General features: G+C 29.9%; 1 protein-coding gene and 1 non-coding gene across 2 annotated transcripts; both read right to left on the reverse strand.

Annotated features, from left to right (window-relative positions):
- Positions 1 to 2,147: 2,147 nt before the first annotated feature.
- TRNAY-GUA (transfer RNA tyrosine (anticodon GUA)) lies at positions 2,148 to 2,235 on the reverse strand. Its single transcript is given in 2 exon segments — positions 2,148 to 2,183; positions 2,199 to 2,235. It is a non-coding gene; the product is annotated as a tRNA-Tyr (tRNA).
- A 647-nt stretch (positions 2,236 to 2,882) lies between these two features.
- On the reverse strand, positions 2,883 to 6,420 carry LOC105124856 (bifunctional L-3-cyanoalanine synthase/cysteine synthase 1, mitochondrial-like). Its single transcript, XM_011025009.1, has 10 exons — positions 6,015 to 6,420; positions 5,315 to 5,424; positions 5,178 to 5,235; positions 4,813 to 5,076; positions 4,521 to 4,658; positions 4,358 to 4,409; positions 3,983 to 4,062; positions 3,810 to 3,869; positions 3,464 to 3,544; positions 2,883 to 3,198 (listed from the first exon to the last, which is right to left on the reverse strand). Exons 1-10 carry the CDS (start codon positions 6,198 to 6,200, stop codon positions 3,100 to 3,102), a joined length of 1,128 nt encoding a protein of 375 aa, XP_011023311.1. The 5' UTR covers positions 6,201 to 6,420; the 3' UTR covers positions 2,883 to 3,099.
- Between the last annotated feature and the right edge of the window lie 5,609 nt (positions 6,421 to 12,029).

Here is a 12,029-nt window from a genome sequence, read left to right on the forward strand (position 1 = left end):
TTTTTTTAGATTTGATCTTTATTATTTTGATTATTATTTATTTTATTTGAGATAATTTATGAAATTATTTTTATTCAACCTTTTAATTTGTAAGATTTGTTTCTCGTTATTTTAATAAACTTGAGAAAAATAAAATATTAATAAATTATTTTCCAGTTTATTTTCTATAACATAACCAAACACTAGAAAGTGTTTTCCAGTTTATTTTCCATAACACTACCAAATATCAAAAAATAATTTACTTTTCAGGAATTCACTTTTCCTGAAATTCACTTTCCAAAAGAAAACAACTTTCCTACAAACAAACAGAGCTTAGATATATATAAATATTAAACTAACCTCAATTAAAAATATTTTTTATAATACAATTTTTATAAACTCCAACCATAAAAGTTATTACAATACCAAATATATTTTAGAGTGATAAAAACCAATAATAACAAAGATAGAAAGTACAAAAGTGTATGAGTGATGCGGTGGATCACACCACAAATATATCAATAAATGGTTTCTTATTATTTTTTTAATTAATGTGAATATTTCAATAAAAATTTTAAAATTAATGATTATGTAAAATTTTAATTATTTTAATAAAATTTAAATTTATAATTATTAAAAAGTACATTTAAAACTTAATCAATTGAATGACCTTTTAGAATAGTTGTTGTTGGTATTGTTGTTTTTATTATAAATACTCCTTGTCATTTATATTTAACTGTTCACTTCTGTAGCAATATTTCTTACATGGCCATTATTGAACTGGAGTATTTCTTACAAGTCACAAAAACAAAAGTTTTCAAGCATCCCGAATGTTTGGGTCGATTGTACAGTCCGGACACCAGTCAGAGGATCGATTTTCAAAGACTCCCCTGATGACCAACGTAGGATAACTTCCTCGTATGATACCGGAGACGTTCTGTAGTGTAGGGGGGTAAGGACCAGATAGAGCTGCAGCAGCCACTGTCGGCCTGCCTAGCAAAGACCTAACTAGAAGATCTTGGTCCTTCACTCGATGTATATCTGTTATTGTAATGATCGTCTACCAACAAAATCGTACTGATGAGCCTCTGATTCAGTTATGTTTTTTTTTCCTTTAGCCAATTAAGCTTGTATTTGTTTTTATATTTTAAAAATAATTTTTAAAATTTTTTATTTGAAAATAATATTTTTTTAATATTTTTAAATTATTCTAATGTGCTAATATTAAAAATAATTTTTAAAAAATAAATAAAATATTATTTATATTTATTTTAACATAAAAAGTTGTTTCATAAATAACCGTAACCATTTTATTAAATAATTTTTAAATTTTATATAAAAGGATTGATTTTTTTTTAATTACATATATTTTTATTATTTTTATAATATTTGAAGTTAATAATTATATAAATTTTTAATGATAATTTATTAAAAAATAAATTTAAGAATGACGAGCTGAGCTATCTTTTTAAAGATAAATTGTGAATTAATTATATTATGCAGACAAGCAACAATAATACAATACCTACAGTGAAAAGCCTTGATAAATAGAAGAAGTCTGATGAGCTGTTCCAACGAAAGGGCAAAACCTAGAATAGTAATTTTAAGCTAAATGGCTGAGAAAGTTGGGGATCCATTTGCTGAACATCAAACGGCTGTTACGCGGCCATTTCTTGTTTCTCTGGCGCTCTGTAACTATCGATGACAAGTTTTGTATGGACCAAGTAGATATAATTTGTTTCCGTTTTAATATACAATTAATTTTAAATTAATGTTTTTTTTTTTTCCAAGAAATATGTTAACATATTACTAACTCTTTGTTTTTGCATTTAAAAAAATTTATTTCGACCTGTGGCTTATAACGTGAGTCAATGAGCTAGTCATCTCAATAAAGTTGGTTGCATGCTAATATTAACTTTATAATTAAATATAAAGATTTGCTTTCTATTTTCCAGGGGCTTTGATATTTGAAAATTTAATAAAGATTTTATTTTATTTATTTATTTTTTGTTTTCCTTGTAAAAACTTCATAATTCCTGTGACTCGGGGCTTCTCTCCTGAGAGAGAAAAAGTAGAGGAGTAAAACTGCGAGCGTGCAAAAGGCGTTAGAAAGCGTTTTACGGAGGGGAAGTCATTTAAACGCAGGAAACATCAGATGTCTTAAAAATTCCGACCTGCCGGATTCGAACCAGCGACCTAAGGATGACAGATTGCTACAACTACAGTCCTCCGCTCTACCAACTGAGCTAAGGTCGGTGTTGCTAACCTGTGTTAAAAATATATATAAATTATAAAACAATATTTTTCTAATTTCCTATCTAGTTTATTCCTTACAGTCTTCGGCCTAGCCTTGAAAATACTGAAGTCTTAGAGAATCATAAAAGAAAATTAAGGCTTTCGGGATAAAATTAATTGATTTACACATACAAATTCAACTGATGCTGGTAAGACCAGCAGAATGATTTTTGGGTTGCATGAAGTTTTGGCACGAACATGGAACCAGAGGTGGAGGCAACAAAAAGCAATTGCCTGAGTGCGTTTTCTATACTAGAGTTTTATGCAGGTGTCACGGTGGGATTCTATGTTCAGGTGGTATCCAAGAATTGGCTAGGAATTATATCAGCATATTCAACTCTCAAAAGATCCCCACAAGGTTTGGTTATGAATGGCTGAAAATATACATTTTATATTGATAATGTTAACACTGCAAAACCTCCAGTTCAAGCTGAGATGAAAGGAAAATGATTAAATTTCCACTGCACAACAAAAATTTGAGTATCTCGAGAATTCTCATAATACAGAAGATGCTATTCAACTGACATGACATTGGACTGATGCCCAGATTCATGAGCTTGAAATTGTGATAATAATAACTGTTTAAAATATTTTTATAATTAAAAATATATCAAAATAATTTTTTTTAATTTTTATAAATTATTTTTTATATCCGAAAAAATAAAATACAAGTAAACTTCATCACCACAAATGTTCTGGAGATTAAACCCCGTGTATATACAGGGTGAACATATTTTGCTGCACGTGGTTCAACAACTAGCTACATTGAGACACATGATTGCACAAGAGCCCGTTGACATTCATTGAGCGAGATATCTGACAGAATCAGTCCACAGGAACTGGCTGCATGTTTTCAGCTTCTTTCCTCAACTCTTGAAACAGGACAGATGACAAGTATCGCTCCCCAAAACTTGCATGAACAGTCTGAAAGTCAACCAGTAACAACTCTTATATAGAATTCATACTTCAATTGATTTACTTGCATAAAAAAGAATTCTCGATTCAAGGATGAGGAAATTTGCTTAAATTGATGAAACCTAAAGCCCTTTCGACAACCAAATATATTGGTTACTGACTCGAGTAGAGAAGTCATTACTAATGGCATACCCCCATCCCGCTAACAGTGTAAATTACCAGCACAACGGTTAAATTCTGTGTTTTCGAGGATTGGAATATAAGTTGTTCTTACCACAATAAGTTTGCCTTTATTCTCAGGCATTCTAGCAAGTCTAAGTGCAGCTACTGTGTTGGCTCCGGATGAAATTCCCACCTATGGAAACCAAAAATATCGAACTAAAATTTAAACAACAAATAGCAGTCTTCTGTTGCTCATATCACGAAAGCAAATGGAAGTCTTAAAAACTAGAAATTCAAGAACTCAAGAATTGCAGCCGAAGTTCAAAGAATTCATATCCCAAAAATTTAAACATTGCGCTGTGCATTAGCATGTGTATAAAATCTAAAGAGGCTGTCAAAGACAGAAAACCAGCTGAAGTGTCAACACTAACAGACTTAAAATCTTTAAGATTTATTACCATAAGACCTTCCTCCAATGCCAAACTTCTAGCCATACTCACAGCATCTTCGCTACTAACCTGCCATTGAAGTGTTTCACTGTTAGTTTTCCATATTAGAATCTGACATTGAAAATGCTGTTATCTTTTTGTCTTTTGACCTCTTCCGTGTTCTCCAAATCAGCAGTACTTACCTCCAAGACCTTTTCCATTACATCCATGTCCAATATGTCTGGTTTGAATCCAACCCCATTGCCAGTAATGTGATGAGGACCTATTACAATTGAAAAGATGCTAGAGACTCAACTTCTCTGATTATACCAAGAAATTACAAAGATCAAAGTCATAGCATCCATCATGTTAAATTCCTTCACACCACCACCACTAATGGTTACAGCTTCAGCTCAGAGATATGGAAACCAACATTACATTTTTTATCAGTAAATATTCTGGCCTTTTCTTTTTAGAAAATTCTAGTTTTAGTGTTTAACACTTCATAATTCATTTTCCCTATTAAGAAGGGAAGAAAAGAAAAAAGACAAAGACCTAGAGTGAAGCGAGATTCATACCTGGTTTGCCACCATTCAGTATATTACTCTCAGCAGGCTCAACTCCATAAATCTACCATTACAGAAGAAAAAACAGAACATTATGGGAGGAATAAAATAAAATTTATGACGGCATATGTTAGTGATGCAGTGAAATCACCAATAAGAATTTAAAATTACATACCTTAACATTAGGATTTTGGGACTTGAGATACTGCCCGACACCAGAGACAGTCCCTCCACTGCCTATTCCCATGACAAAGATGTCAACTTTTCCTAGTGTATCCTCCCATATTTCAGGGCCAGTAGTTTCAAAATGGACCTGATTTTTTCCATTTAAATTCAGAATTCAAACCAATAATTACAAAGGAAGAGAGTTTAAATCCCCCGATCATTAATTAATAATAACTCAAGCAAACTGCTCTCGACAAACCATTCAAGCTATGCAATGTCGCTGCTATTGTGAAATTATGCACCTGAGTATTGGCAGGATTTGAGAACTGTTGAAGCATGAAAGCATTTGGTGTGGATTCCAAAAGTTCATATGCCTTCTTAACTGTTCCTCCCATTCCCTTAGTGGGGTCAGTCAAAATTAGCTCAGCTCCAAATGCTCTCATAGTCACCCTTCTCTCCAAGCTAGTGTAAGAAGGCATGGTTAGTATCATCTTGTATCCTTTCATGGCTGCCATAAATGCCATACTTATCCCCATATTACCAGATGTCGGCTCTATCAAAGTCGTCTGATACAACATTAATAAAAAAGTTGGAGAAATTCAAAAGATCAAAACATCTGATTGAACCAATAATATCAAAAAACTCCAGAGCGTGACTATAAGCTAACCTTCCCAGGAGCAATCAAGTTCTTTTTTTCAGCATCTTCAACCATTGCCAATGCCGGTCTGTAACATAAACATTATGGTTCTTATTTGATCTCTAAGGTCAATGATAACATCTGAAATAGTTTGAATTCTGAGATACCTGTCTTTGATGCTAGAAGTGGGCTGAAACATCTCTTGCTTGACAGCTATATAAGCTCTACATCCTTCGGTCACTTTGTTAAGATACACAAGTGGAGTTTTCCCAATGAGCTGAATATTTTGAATTAGAAAAAAAAAAGAGCATTAATTTGGAGACAAAAACTTGATCCAAGATCACAAAATATTTGATGCTGAAAATCCACACTCCTTTCCTTATGAACGAACAACTTTGGGAGAAGGAGAATTGTCTGAAACCTATCTCGACGACCAGTCTTCGTCAAACATGTAGACGATCCGTCGTTTCAGAGGCTGAATAAGCAAAGGTACAGACAGCACGTGGCGCGACATAACTGCCGCAAGGAAGAAAAAAGGAACAGCACGGCTGCCAATCCAGTGGACGCAGAAAGACGATACTATTTTCCATTTCTTTCTTTTTGTTTAAATATGAGAATTCTTAATGGACTCAATTTTATATCAAATAAAATCACACACACACACACAGAGACACAGAGACAGAGGATTGAGGAGAAAAACATTGAAATAAAAAATAAAACAGCAGGAAAGGAATACCACTGTAGCTAAACAAAATGGTAGGTTGCAAAGTAGAAAATTATCATGGATTGGTGCAACAAGAATTAAGTAATGAAAGGTATTCTTGGTTTAAATTAACGATCCAAAGAGAAGAACGGGGCTGGACATACTTGGGAAACTCGTGTCTTGATTTTCGTCCCAGGAAGATCTTTTGGCAAATCTCTGAGTCTTTGAGCAAAAGAAGAAGAGGCAACAGTAGCAGCTTCTGCAAAGAACAATCTTCTAAACATCATCAGCTCATTACATGCTGGGATTGATGATGAACTTTTCTTCAATAAGCTCCTTATAGCAGCCATTAATGGAGGTGTTAATAATAACAAACACCCACCCAGGAGGTTGCTAGAGTGACAGCCACTTGTTGCAGTGGATGACAGGGATAAGGATGGAGGGTGGCGTGTGAGGATCTAGGAGTGGTGGGAGACCCCTTTTTTATAAGGTTTTTGAATTCTCCTCTCTTGTTTATAGATAAAAGATGGTCCATTTTGTAATTCCATTTTTTAAAGCGCCGTTACCGAGTCAAGTAAACTTTGAAATTGGTGTTGTGGTTAACTCTTATTTATTTATTTTTTAAATTATTAAATTAAATTTTATAAATTTTAAAATCATTTAAGATTTATATATAATTAATTTTAAAATTTATAAGGTTAGTTAATATATATATAAATTAATTTAAATACTTATATTAATAAAAAAAATCAAATATGAATTTATTTTTATCGATTCGAGTTTTATAAATTTTAAAATAGTTAAAAATTTATGTGGTTATTAATTTTATATTTATAAAATTAATTAGAATATACGTAAACTAATATAGATATTTATGTTAATAAACAGATATTTTTTAATTTTAATAAAAAATATTATTAATTTTAAAATATATAAAATTAGTTGAAGAAATAAAAGCAAACAAATTTAAATATTCATATTAATAAAACAAAAATATATAACCAATTGTTTATGAAAGATTTTCCAAAATTTAAATATTCATATTAATAAAAAAAAATATAACCAATTGTTTATGAAAGATTTTCCCCCTCTTATATAATATTTTTTTAAATGAAAATCCTAAATTTTAGCTATTATTGTGCCCACAAGACACATAAAAAAAAATCTTAAAAACTTTTTGTAGTTATGAGATTGAAAGGGTTCAAAATTTATTCAAAAAAAAACAGAGAGAAAGAAAACCATTGTTAATAAAAATAACAAAAAGAGTGAGAGATTTATATCATTTCTGAAAGAGAAAAAAAGAAAAAGAAAAGGGACTTTCTTTTTCCAATCTTCTCCCATTCCCTTTTCATTTCTCGCCCTCGCCTTCTCTCTTCAAGTATTCTTTGTTTTAACAAAGGACAGAACAGGAGCATGTTCCTATCAAGGACAATTTTGTGTCCAATCCTAGCAAATTCAAGCACTTGATGCTCCTGGCCAACAGGCTTCGACGAGTGCACCAAAAATACATTATCTATGCATTCTAGCGTTTGGTATAGCAGTGGAAGGAATTTATCTCCTTTCACTGTATCTAAATTTGAATCCTAACATATATGCTTGTCATTTTATGATGTTTTATATGTTTATTGGATTTGCAAAATATTCAGTGGACCGTGAAAATTAGTCGTGGTGCGTGCAAGCTGGCCCGAACACCCTATATAAATAATAATAAAAAAAACATTATCTATAATTGCTGCAAAGGATTCAGGTGCTTCCCTCCAGTGATTGTTCTAGCAGCGTGGAAGGGCTTCTTCTAGCAATGAAAGGGCTTGTCTTCTTTCACTGTTCTTGGATTCGAATCTTTGGATTCGAACCCTGACGTATATGTATGTCACTTTCACGATGTCTTACATGTCTATTGGATTTGTAAGGTATTCAGTGGGCTGTAAAAATTAGTCGTGGTGCACGCAAGCTGGCCGAACACCCCATATAAATTAAAAAAAAAAAAAACATTATCTATGATTGCTGCAAAGGATTCAGGTGCTTCCCTCAGGGTAACGAGAAATATTTTCATCTTTTTATTTAGTGATATTTTTGCTATTTCGATGCCCCAAGAATTCTTTAGTTATTAAATAGAATATAATAATAATAATTTTATAAATAATAAAACTTTTTTTATTAATTTTTTAGTATTATAAACATGTGAAGTTTCGTGCATGGTTAGTTATGTCTTATCCATTAATATTCTTACAAAGACAACGTGCCAATTATATTGAAGACATGGCCCCATAGAATACGTAGTGGTCTTAAGTTCATTAAAAATGTGGAAATGCAAACCTTAGGAGACTGTCTGATTCAGTGTATGTGGCCAAGCGGTGAGTGATCCATAATAGTTAGATCTACTCTCGCTGTTGACAAGCATGGAGAAACCACATTCGTTCAATAACACGAAGGAACCGAGTGATGCCCCGTGCCATTGTCTTTTAAGCTAGAGACACTACCAGAATTTTTATATTTAATGATGAAAATTTGGTATTTGTATTTTTATTTTATTAGCAATTAATTTACTTATAGAATTAGAAGAAAATCTTTTGTATGTGGGTAATTTTTTATCTATTGATAATAATAAAATATTATTATTGATAAATTTACTAATAAAAAAATATAAAAAAAAAATTATTTTATTATGTTGATATTTTCCTTGAAAAGATTGTAAGTGACCAAAAAATACTGTGTGCAATTCTGTCAATGATTATCTAAAAATATATTTTTAAAAAAATATATCTAACAAAACTAGAAAATAATTATATTAATATAAATCAATACTTCACGGCACTTAAAATTGAATTGCTTGGAACAAAAAGAAGAAGAAAATCAATTCAAATAAATTTGTAACAAGTAAATAACACAAAAAATAAAACAACAACATTTATCTCATATGGAAAAAAAATAATCCTACAATAACATTCATACAATTATTAAGAACATAAAATTTTAAAAATAAAAAAAAAATATAATGAAAAAAAAATCTCATCTTAATGTAGTTGTAAATGAAGTTGAAAATAAAAATAAATAAATTCATAAGGTATGTTAATTAAAAAAATTGAGAAGAGAAAGAAAAAGAAAAAGAAGACATATCTGATAGTGAAAAAAGAGAGGAGGAGTTGAGGAAAGAAGAGAATAGAAGTGAAAGAAAGAAATTGACGTTGATAATTTTTAATAAGGGGAAGAAAAATAAGAAGAAGAAGAGACTCGTCTATTGTGAAACGAAGGATTCTATTTATTAGGGTATTTTACCAAAAGTTTTATTAACGGATAATTAAATATTAATATTTATAACCATTTTATTGGTAATTTCGTCTGTAATATTTAATTTAAAATCTTAATTTACTAGAAAATTTTTAAAAATCATCAAATATTACAGATAACTTTTTAATTTGTCGGTAATTTTGTATGTGAAGAATAATAATTAATAGTATAATTGAAAAATAAACAGTTATAAAGCTTTTTAGAAAATACCAATGAAATGTTTTGTCGAAGATTCTCTTTGCAATTGACATGATGAACAGTGTAAGGGGGAAGTGAATAATTTATCAATGATTTTACTTGTGAAATTAATTCAATTGATAATTTTGTTGGTATAAATGACACATCATCATAATTTTTGGTTTTATTTTAATTTTTTTTCCCACCATAATTCCCTCGTTATATACTAAGAAAATATTTTTGTCATTAAAATTCATTGTAATTTACTGACAAAATATTCCGAAAGTATTTCTATTTCTATTTATTTATTTTTTGATAGTAAAAAATGTGGTGATCTAGAGAAACTTTTCATGGCTTTTCAACACATAAAAGGAAAAATAGTGAGATGCTTTTACTATTAGAGTGTTTACGTATGTCTATATTCCTAGCATTGCACGTACGAGGGTTGATAGGACATGTGCCCTAACCATAATGTTCTTTTCTAGTTTTATATCATCTATATAGTGCTAAAATATTATGCACATACTGAGTTAATGAACAATACATATTTTTATTTATCATCAAGCAAGATCCGAAATATCCGTTTTATTGGTTAGAATGCCCTTTACTGTGGGTTATCAACCCACCTTTAGTACTGAAATGAGTTTTTTGCAATAAAGAATTACTTCTATCAGATAAGGGGTCATAACTTCTATTTAAGCAGTTTATATACCTGAAAATGATTTAACTAACCTTGCTCCTACTAGCATGCCCAAAATTCGTTGCCAGTGTTGTGGCCAAAATATCATAGTTATGGTTTTCTGGATCGAGAATTCATTTTTTTTTTACCTATTTTCACACTAGAAACAATATAAAACTATCTTAAACCACCTAGCAACCCCAAAATAACTCAAAAAATAAAAATTAATCGAATCTTAAAAATCCAAACCAAGCCTGATTTGCCTGCCCTGTCGTGTTTTGAAAAAAAAAAATCACCATCAAACTTTTGTCATGAAATAAAACTTTTTGGTTATTGTAATCATGTCATTCAACAACTCTCTCTCTTCTATTTTTTTTCTAACAAATTTCTCTCTCGTCTTTCTAATATATATAAACTATAAAAATAAAAAAAATGAGATTTTATACCAAATTACAAATTATTATGAATTTTCGGTTATAAATATTTTCTTCATGTTTTACTTTTCAGTCCTGTAACATTTCCTTTCATACTTTACCGTAATTACTACCTTAATTTAATTTAAATTGGCTATAAAAAGTGTAATAGGGAAAAAAAAGGTAAGAAAATATAAAAAAAGATTTTTATTATTCACGTGAATAATAAAATTTCATAAAGTTTCCTCATTTTTTAGTACAGCAGGGTATATAAAAATACAAATTCTAAAAATTATGTAAGAATATCATCAACAAAATATAGAGAGCCTCAATAAAAGATTATGGAGCAAGACTCGTTACATTGTGGATTGCTATGGTGCAATAATGTTTCTTTCCTTTGTGTTACTAGCCAAGAAATAACAAATTTAGGGGTGAAATAGTCCTTCTCATGAGATTTTATTGGTATTTTCAATTGGAATGATGGTAAATCAACCACTTCATATATTTATTACACGTTGAAGTTATTTCTCTACCCTTGTAATAAAAAAATGCATGGTTGTAAAGTGCTCCATGGTCTTTTCACTATTTTTAAAAATAATTAAAAGACTAAAATACCTTTAAAAAAAATACTAAACATGTTATCTTAGGCATTTTCATATTTTTATCATAGTTTTTTTTTTTATTCTTTATCTAAATAAGAGGCAAAATAATTTTTTAACAAATAATAAATATTATATAAAAAAAAGGTGCACATGAGAATGTATGCCGCCATTTCCTTACAGGAGACATGTGTAAGGATGTCCAATGACCAAAAATCGCCACCATTTATGTCTACCAAAACTTTACATGGCAACACAGTCGATGAGGTGAAACATGTAGTTTAATTATCAAGGGTTTGGTGATGATGAGCTTTTTTCTCCTACCCCTTCTTATTTTTTTTTTGACTTTGGGATTCATGCCTAACCTTTTTAAAATTTAATTGTGTCTTGTAGTTTTTATTTATCTTAATTTTGTTCTATATTGTTTTGATTTCTATTTGTGTTGGTTTTATGCCTTTTGAATTTTTTTTATCCTTGTATATTTTATTTCATTTAGTTTATGTATCTAGCTTGATATTTATTATTTTGATTATTATTTTTTTGTATCATTTTATTGATTTTTTTCAATTTATGTCCCTTAGTATTTTATCTTATTCAATTTTAGTCCTTATTCTTTTAATTGTTAATTTTTTTTTATCATTTTCTTAATTTTTTCTGATTTAGTCCCTAATTTTTTTCTTTCATTTAGTTTTGTATCAAATTTGGTAATCGTTGTTTTGATTGTTATTTGCTTATTCTTTTTCATTTTTTATGATTGAGAATTTTGCTTCGTTATTTTTTTTTGTATATGTCCTTTATGAGTTAATTCTAGTCTCATAACTTGGTTTAAGCTCTGTATTTTTTAGATCTTTTGTATAAATTGATTTTTTTAAAATTTCATTATTGATATTGTGTTATTGGGCCTTAAGCTTTGTAATTTGTTCCGTTTTCTTGATCATGGGGGGTTATCATGATCTTTTATCCCAGGTAGAGAGTTGACTGAGTTAACCCGGGTTAGCTTAGGTTTTTTTCTTGAATTTTTTA

The sequence above is a fragment of the Populus euphratica genome, unplaced genomic scaffold (genome assembly GCF_000495115.2).
Source record: "Populus euphratica unplaced genomic scaffold, PopEup_1.0 scaffold32.1, whole genome shotgun sequence".
Classification (NCBI taxonomy): domain Eukaryota; kingdom Viridiplantae; phylum Streptophyta; class Magnoliopsida; order Malpighiales; family Salicaceae; genus Populus; species Populus euphratica.

Excerpts from the sequence above, each read along its gene's own strand:
- LOC105124856 (XM_011025009.1), bottom strand. The coding sequence starts at position 6,200 with ATGGCTGCTATAAGGAGCTTATTGAAGAAAAGTTCATCATCAATCCCA. Across the intron at positions 4,063-4,357 it reads ACTGAATGGTGGCAAACCAG|GTCCTCATCACATTACTGGC; the intron begins GTATGAATCTCG and ends CAATTGTAATAG. Across the intron at positions 3,870-3,982 it reads TAATGGAAAAGGTCTTGGAG|GTTAGTAGCGAAGATGCTGT; the intron begins GTAAGTACTGCT and ends CTTCAATGGCAG.